This window comes from Schistocerca gregaria, chromosome 7 (genome assembly GCF_023897955.1).
Source record: "Schistocerca gregaria isolate iqSchGreg1 chromosome 7, iqSchGreg1.2, whole genome shotgun sequence".
NCBI lineage: Eukaryota > Metazoa > Arthropoda > Insecta > Orthoptera > Acrididae > Schistocerca > Schistocerca gregaria.
Window position 1 is genome coordinate 321,881,632 of NC_064926.1, and position 9,532 is coordinate 321,891,163.

General features: G+C 41.4%; 1 protein-coding gene across 1 annotated transcript in view; it reads left to right on the forward strand.

Annotated features, from left to right (window-relative positions):
- LOC126281765 (uncharacterized) overlaps positions 1–8,501 on the forward strand; it is a 51,322-nt gene extending 42,821 nt beyond the window's left edge. The window contains exon 4 of the mRNA XM_049980963.1: positions 8,148–8,501. Within this exon, the coding sequence (XP_049836920.1) occupies positions 8,148–8,417 (270 nt within the window). The 3' untranslated portion in view covers positions 8,418–8,501. The remainder of the gene's footprint in view (positions 1–8,147) is intronic.
- The last annotated feature ends 1,031 nt before the right edge of the window (positions 8,502–9,532 follow it).

The following is a 9,532-nucleotide window of genomic DNA, read 5'->3' on the forward strand; positions in this document are numbered from 1 at the left end:
GCCGAATAAGTGCTCCTGTTGATCAGCTTTAGCCATTTCAATTACGTCGAATGATCGAACTATGGTAAACTCTATGGGTGCATCGGCGGATTGCTGCTGCATATGTTGTGCACATTATATCTGTGGTGTGTACCCGCTTTCGACAGTGGCCTGTGAAACAGTCCCACACCAGGAACGACGCATTGTGCCAGCAGCAGTGGCTGACAGAACATCATCCAGTGACGGCATCCGGGCACACGCTGAAGCTGATGTTTCATCAGAGACCATTGGGAACGGTGGACTTGCAGCAGGATTACGACCCCACGTGCCTCTGGCTAGGCTGCCGCTCACACCACCACACTGACAAGCACGACTATTCTGGTACCGTGAAAGGATCAACTGGAGAGGGGAAGACATTATGTTGTCTTCAGTATTGAGAGTAGGTTCTCTCTGTATGCGAGTGATGGACGAGCAAGTGTATGGCCTACACGTGATGAGTTGCCTATTGCAGAGTGCATTCGCCCACGACACATAGGTGCCATCCTAGACTTAATGGTGTGGATGGCCATCAGTTACAGCTTGCGGCCACATGTGGCGCTTTTGCAGGGTAAAGTAACTGGTCCACGCTACACTGCACAGACCGTTATACCACTGCTGCTGCCGCTTCTGCGACAGGAGAGTGATGTCCCTTTTCAGGAGCACAATGCACATCCACATACGGTTTCCCCAATGCGACACGCTCTACGTGGTGTACGACAGCTGCTCTGGCCAACAAGATCAACAGATCGCTCGCCAATTGAAAAGTATGGTCATGAAAAGAAGGGAAGTCGTTTTCCAGGGCGTGCAAGAACCACAGCCGAATTGCAACAAAAGTCACAAGACGCTTGAGGGAATCTATAGCTAGATATCATTTGGTAAATTTCTTTTGGATTGCGTGTGAGAGCACCCACCCGCGTTTCCGCCAGATGGGGAGTAATTTGTGTATTGATGCCACTGTTTGGGCACCCATTACTGTGTTTTGTTTGAATTTGTTATTATACAATCCTACAATAGTGTACTGCCTGTCTTCTCACTTGTCAATAAAATACGATTCTTCTTGAAACTGCTGCATTTTTTTTTTTTTTACTTGCAGCTTGTAGACGTCTGGTTCGCTTTATCATTGAAGCCTACCATGAGTTAACCGTAGTAGAAGACTGAGAGCACTGGCAAACACAAAGATCGGTCCTATGGCATTCCAAACAACTGTCATCGAGCAAGATCCTGTAAGCCTGTAGGCGCTGTGTGTTTCGCAGCCTCTGCTTTTACGTCTGCAGGTGTAGTAGTTCAGATGTTTATCGGAACTTGTAGGCGCTTCCTACCACATGCCTGTAACAACTACTTCCCCACTTCATGCATTATATTTGGGAACACACCTCTAAGAATTTTTGTTTGGGAAACCGTAATAACAAGCAACTCAGAACTGAATTTCTAGGTGGTTATTTGATCTATTTACATTTCGGAACGTGAACCTTAAGCTGCACGCAAGTGTTTGTTTTGAAATTATTTTGTAATCGGTTATTATTGAGTATGCCGTGCACGTGTGCACTGCCGCGAGCTGCTTCGTTTCTCCAAAACTGGAGCGTTGGTCTGCTTCTGCGTAACTGACTTGCGAAGTAACTATGGTGTTGTAGTGGAGCCATCTCCCATGAAACTGCTCATCAACATGACATAGCAAGAAAGACTGTTATGTTTTGTCATGTTTCCGACAGCAGTTTGTACATTAACATTATTGCAGTATTAACTAACGATCCGGCTATTATGAATGTTAGTGGAATCCAAAAATTCTGAGGAAAGTTTATAGAGGAGTTACGACGGTAGATCTTTTATTTCATACCCTAGCGTGAGACCTAACGTTCTACAATGCAGAAATATTTTAACTTAGTAGAGAATCTTGTTTTCTGACAGAGGTATAACAATCGCGTACTGAGGCTTTCGAATTTCCCGTGGAAGCTTGTGGCAGTAATGCGGTTAAAATTAGGTAATAGCTGCGAAAGATTTTTACGATATAGTTTCTAAACAGCAGAAACAAATGTTTATCAACAGTGCGTGTATTGTGAGATACACAGGGGTTGGACAAAATTGTGGGGACAACTCGATAAATGCATGCTTGAACACAAATACATATTCTAGTCGTGCCTGCAGGTTGTTCTTCTGTATTTGACCACAGACGGTACCCGTAAACTGTCCGTGATGCATTGCAAGTATCAGTAGCAGTTATAATAGTGTTTTGAGCATCTGTGAGTGCGTGGTGTCGGGCTAAGCGAATTGTAACGCGGAAAAGTTGTAGATGCTCATATGGTGGGTGCATCCGGAACCAAGATAAACAAAGTCTTTGGACCGAGCGGGAAAGCGCACTAATTAGCACGCTGCACTAATATTCGCAAGGACGATTGTTCAAACTTGCGACCTGCCATCCTGATTTAGATTTTCCGTGATATCTCAAAATCGCTCAGGGCAAATGCCGGGATGTTTCCCTCGAAAGGGCACGGCCGATTCCCTTCTCCATCCTTACCTAATGCGAGCTTGTTCCGTCTCTAATGACCTCGTTGTCGAAGGGACGTTAAACACTAATCTCCTCCTCCTCCTCCTTCTTCCTCTAAATGTTTGGTGTTTCAAGAGGCGCCATATCAAAGATTTATGTCTCATACAGGGAAAGCGCCCATGAACCATGGACCTTGCCGTTGGTGGGGAGGCTTGCGTGCCTCAGCGATACAGATGGCCGTACCGTAGGTGCAACCACAACGGAGGGGTATCTGTTGAGAGGCCAGACAAACGTGTGGTTCCTGAAGAGGGGCAGCAGCCTTTTCAGTAGTTGCAGGGGCAACAGTCTGGATGATTGACTGATCTGGCCTTGCAACATTAACCAAAACGGCCTTGCTGTGCTGGTACTGCGAACGGCTGAAAGCAAGGGGAAACTACAGCCGTAACTTTTCCCGAGGACATGCAGCTTTACTGTATGATTAAATGATGATGGCATCCTCTTGGGTAAAATATTCCGGAGGTAAAATAGTCCCCCATTCGGATCTCCGGGCGGGGACTACTCAGGAGGATGTCGTTATCAGGAGAAAGAAAACTGGCGTTCTACGGATCGGAGCGTGGAATGTCAGATCCCTTAATCGGGCAGGTAGGTTAGAAAATTTAAAAAGGGAAATGGATAGGTTAAAGTTAGATATAGTGGGAATTAGTGAAGTTCGGTGGCAGGAGGAACAAGACTTCTGGTCAGGTGACTACAGGGTTATAAACACAAAATCAAATAGGGGTAATGCAGGAGTAGGTTTAATAATGAATAGGAAAATAGGAATGCGGGTAAGCTACTACAAACAGCATAGTGAACGCATTATTGTGGCCAAGATAGATACGAAGCCCACACCTACTACAGTAGTACAAGTTTATATGCCAACTAGCTCTGCAGATGATGAAGAAATTGAAGAAATGTACGATGAAATAAAAGAAATTATTCAGATAGTGAAGGGAGACGAAAATTTAATAGTAATGGGTGACTGGAATTCGAGTGTAGGAAAAGGGAGAGAAGGAAACATAGTAGGTGAATATGGATTGGGGCTAAGAAATGAAAGAGGAAGCCGCCTAGTAGAATTTTGCACGGAGCACAACTTAACCATAGCTAACACTTGGTTTAAGAATCATGAAAGAAGGTTGTATACGTGGAAGAACCCTGGAGATACTAAAAGGTATCAGATAGATTATATAATGGTAAGACAGAGATTTAGGAACCAGGTTTTAAGTTGTAAGACATTTCCAGGGGCAGATGTGGACTCTGACCACAATCTATTGGTTATGACCTGTAGATTAAAACTGAAGAAACTGCAAAAATGTGGGAAATTAAGGAGATGGGACCTGGATAAACTGAAAGAACCAGAGGTTGTACAGAGTTTCAGAGAGAGCATAAGGGAACAATTGACAGGAATAGGGGAAAGAAGTACAGTAGAAGAAGAATGGGTAGCTCTGAGGGATGTAGTAGTGAAGGCAGCAGAGGATAAAGTAGGTACAAAGACGAGGGCTGCTAGAAATCCTTGGGTAACAGAAGAAATATTGAATTTAATTGATGAAAGGAGAAAATATAAAAATGCAGTAAATGAAGCACTCAAAAAGGAATACAAACGTCTCAAAAATGAGATCGACAGGAAGTGCAAAATGGCTAAACAGGGATGGCTAGAGGACAAATGTAAGGATGTAGAAGCTTATCTCACTAGGGGTAAGATAGATACTGCCTACAGGAAAATTAAAGAGACCTTTGGAGAGAAGAGAACCACGTGTATGAATATCAAGAGCTCAGATGGCAGCCCAGTTCTAAGCAAAGAAGGGAAGGCAGAAAGGTGGAAGGAGTATATAGAAGGTTTATACAAGGGCGATGTACTTGAGGACAATATTATGGAAATACAAGAGGATGTAGATGAAGACGAAATGGGAGATACGATACTGCGTGAAGAGTTTGACAGAACACTGAAAGACCTGAGTCGAAACAAGGCCCCCGGAGTAGACAACATTCCATTAGAACTACTGACGGCCTTGGGAGAGCCAGTCATGACAAAACTCTACCAGCTGGTGAGCAAGATGTATGAGACAGGCGAAATACCCTCAGACTTCAAGAAGAATATAATAATTCCAATCCCAAAGAAAGCAGGTGCTGACAGATGTGAAAATTACCGAACTATCAGTTTAATAAGCCACAGCTGCAAAATACTAACGCGAATTCTTTACAGACGAATGGAAAAACTGGTAGATGCAGACCTCGGGGAGGATCAGTTTGGATTCCGTCGAAATGTTGGAACACGTGAGGCAATACTGACCTTACGACTTATCTTAGAAGAAAGATTAAGAAAAGGCAAACCTACGTTTCTAGCATTTGTAGACTTAGAGAAAGCTTTTGACAATGTTGACTGGAATACTCTTTTTCAAATTCTAAAGGTGGCAGGGGTAAAATACAGGGAGCGAAAGGCTATTTATAATTTGTACAGAAACCAGATGGCAGTAATAAGAGTCGAGGGGCATGAAAGGGAAGCAGTGGTTGGGAAAGGAGTGAGACAGGGTTGTAGCCTCTCCCCGATGTTATTCAGTCTGTATATTGAGCAAGCAGTAAAGGAAACTAAAGAAAAATTTGGAGTAGGTATTAAAATTCATGGAGAAGAAGTAAAAACTTTGAGGTTCGCCGATGACATTGTAATTCTGTCAGAGACGGCAAAGGACTTGGAAGAGCAGTTGAACGGAATGGACAGTGTCTTGAAAGGAGGATATAAGATGAACATTAACAAAAGCAAAACGAGGATAATGGAATGTAGTCAAATTAAATCGGGTGATGCTGAGGGAATTAGATTAGGAAATGAGACACTTAAAGTAGTAAAGGAGTTTTGCTATTTAGGAAGTAAAATAACTGATGATGGTCGAAGTAGAGAGGATATAAAATGTAGACTGGCAATGGCAAGGAAAGCGTTTCTGAAGAAGAGAAATTTGTTAACGTCGAATATAGATTTATGTATCAGGAAGTCGTTTCTGAAAGTATTTGTTTGGAGTGTAGCCATGTATGGATGTGAAACATGGACGATAACTAGTTTGGACAAGAAGAGAATAGAAGCTTTCGAAATGTGGTGCTACAGAAGAATACTGAAGATAAGGTGGATAGATCACGTAACTAATGAGGAGGTATTGAATAGGATTGGGGAGAAGAGAAGTTTGTGGCACAACTTGACTAGAAGAAGGGATCGGTTGGTAGGACATGTTTTGAGGCATCAAGGGATCACAAATTTAGCATTGGAGGGCAGCGTGGAGGGTAAAAATCGTAGAGGGAGACCGAGAGATGAGTACACTAAGCAGATTCAGAAGGATGTAGGTTGCAGTAGGTACTGGGAGATGAAGCAGCTTGCACAGGATAGAGTAGCATGAAGAGCTGCATCAAACCAGTCTCAGGACTGATGACAACAACAACAACAACAGGGAAAGCGGAAAAACATCATCCGATAAGGCACAAATCGGATGAGAAAGTGTCTTGAGTGACAGTGACAGATGCTCATGCAAGAGGATTTTGACCCAAATGGGTACGACAACCGCAAAAGTCACAGCAGAACTGAATGTCACTCTCACCAACCCTGTCAGTACCAAAACAAATCGAAGGGAGCTTGCTGTGTTCGAAGACGACAATCCACATAGTTTGCGTCGTCCAGGAATGGTTTTGTGAGCACGAGGATGTATAGCCGCATCCATCTTGGTCATTATAGGCTACAGATCTCAATATTATTGCGCCTTTGTGATCTACAATTGAGAGAAGGGTGCGTGATCGCTGTCAAAAAATGGTTCAAGCACTATGGGACTCAACATCTGAGGTCATCAGTCCCCTAGGCGTAGAACTCCTTAAACCTAGCCAACCTAAGGACATTACATACATCCGTGCGCGAGTCAGGATTCGAACCTCCGACCGTCGCAGCAGCGCGGTTCCAGACTGAAGCGCCTAGAAGCGCTCGGCCACCGCGGCCGGCACGTGATCGCAATCCAACTCCATCTTCGTTACTTGAACTTGCGACAATTTTGCAGCACTAACGCTACAAGATTTCCTTGAAAACCGTACAGGCCCTGTGTTCATCTATCCTAAAACGATTAGAAGCTGTTCTGAATGCTAACGGGTTTCCTACACTGTATTAGGCATGGCCATGTGTTTTCCATATTTACGTATGTTTGTCCACCCAGTGTATGTGGTATAGAAAGAAAATATTTGACCAAGTTTGCTTATTTTCGTTCCATAGAATAGGATAATCTTTTGGGGTAGCTTATGGGGCGAAGGTAAGTTAATCAGAGCTTAAAAGCGTGTAATATGAATTATTTGCGGTATGAATTCAAGGATGTCCCACAGAAACATACCCACGTAACTGGTCATGACAACTTCTGCTTCCCACTATGCTTTTTCCTTAATGAAGTTCGTCATTCATAGTGTATCTCTATATTTAAGAAAATTAAGCTCAATTCTTGGGATCAGTACTGAAATGGACAACCGTCTGCGTCATGATGCAAGGTCACTTTCTTTGCTCCGGAAAGACGTCCATTATTCAGGAACGTAAACTTTCAATATCTTGCGGGCACCCAGCAAAAGTTCATCTAGTAAGAAGTACTACTTAGAAGAAACTTAGTAGGTTTGACGGCCGACTCCATCTACTCCCCTGAGGAATTTGTTAGTAGATGCAATCAGTGCATGAATTATTAATTCCAAATCGTATGAATAGTACAAAACGTTTGACTTCTGCACATGTAACGCGGTCTACATAGGTAAGTGTTGTAAAATTATCTTATGGACGTCAGCATACATACATTCTAATGTTAGTGATTCGTTGTTATTCGACTCTTAAATGAAAATATGTTTCTTTTTCTTTTGTTACTTGTTTCACTTCGTAATGTCTCGGATTTCACTTAGGACATGTGAAAGGAACATGATCTTTTTTTTTTCGATGATTGTTCTATACTATTGAGGAACTCCTATATGGATCTGTGGAATGAAAGTTAGGTCTGTCTAAACATCTACCTGATGTAACCTTACTTGATATGAAAACTAAGGAATCTCAGGTACAACTTTTAATATCAAAGAATGGTATATTGCGCTGATAAGTTATTACACAGATTGTTAATTTAGTATTCGAAATAAAAAAGTATTTTTACAATGTTCTCAGTTCACTATACATTTATGAAAGGTAATCGCACCATCATTTAACTAACTATTCTTCATACACATATTGATGTTCTTTTACTGTATCTGTGGAAGCTTCTTTCTCTCCTTAAATGTCTTATTGCTCCCCCTTAGGACATACTTGCATGATTTTACCTAAATGCAGTTCTTTTCCTCTAAATGAAACAAACTCGGATCTATTTCCTTGACTCAGTCTCCGAAAATTTGCAACGTATTTGCAAATGAGAAACAAATGTGATCAAATATGATTAACCCAGTAGGCGAACTGTAAGGAATGATTGTACGCTTTCGGTATCACTCGTTTTAATAGTTCTTTGATCGTTGACACTCACTTTATTTACCTCCTACAAAATGTAAGTCACATTCCCATCTGTAATAATTATTTCTTGATAATACATTATATATTATTTAAAGTTTTAAGACAATGACGAATGATATGTTACAGAATAAGAAGCACCTGAGCGCACAAAGAAAGCAGATCCTGAAAGTGACTGCCTTAAACCAAGGAGTGAATTATCGTATAAGGAGAGTGCGATTCATTAAAAAAAGAAAAGGCGAAGCACTAGTGGCTGATTTACATAATGGAAATACGATCCTTTTACCGTCTTCCTTTACGACATTGAGTGAAGAGGAAATAAATTTTTTGGGTAGTGGAAATGTTAGTATAACGTACAATGGACGTATTGGTGGCATGGATGTTCTAGAATTTGAATAATATGATTTTACAATGATGATTAATATATAAATTCAAATGCAATGTACTATTAAAAATAAAAGACAAAGCTACTATTTTAAAAAACATTTTCACATGTTAATCAACATGTAAAAATTTCAAAATGTGCTCTTCACTGTTATGATGAAATATGTTATATCTTTTACACATTAAATCATCTGCAACTTTTTCTACGTATTAGACTCCTGCTAATGAGTCGAACATGGCATCTCCTGTCTGTGAGGCAGTGCCTACAGTAAAACACATACGTGTTGAACGATATTACTCGAAAGAACTTCATAGAATTTTGAATACACTGTAATAATTCCGCTTTTGTTATACACTGATTTTGTCGTGAAGACAGTATTATATCAAAGATTTTATTCTTGTTCAAGCATTGATAAGATGATGCCTAGAAAAAATGACTCAAGTTTATTCGGAAGTACCTCCGAGGTTTTGGAAAGTAAAAGACGCACAGAAAATATCCGTCTATTTGTGGATAGAGAATCTTTCCAAGTTTTTAAACCACATTACAATTACTCTTAAAGGGCTTCATTTGTGTTGTGGCAAACGTAAGTATTGATGGGAGACCAATTGCGTGCAACCCATTGCTGTCTGTGAAGATGCAGTGTCAGCAATCCCCTTTGGAAATCTGGTCTTTCGGTTGCCTACTCGCAGGTGGGATCCATTTGCTGCAACACTACGGAGAAAACGATATGTCTTTATTTTGTGACGTACCTACCCCTTGGTGGCCTGCTCTACAACTTGCGACGGATTTTTACGTGCGTGCGATGTGATGCACCAATTGCGACGTATTACATGTTGCTGCTGCAATGCAATTTCTTTTATAATTTTTGTTCACCTATCTCTTTACAGCGGTAGATCCTCGCACGTAAACTCCTGATTGCAGCTACTTACGAGATCACAGAAAAGCAGTGTTGAGGAAACTGTAACCTCATAGCTACACGCCGGAGGCCGCTATAAGTAAAATTTTGCTGAAATTTTCCTATGTACTTTAAAGAAATGATTCGGAAAGGGGATGTCACTCGTACTTTAAACATGAAGTTCAAATTTAAACCTTCAATAGATCTTTATTGCCGTTAAGCAAGACCATCAGC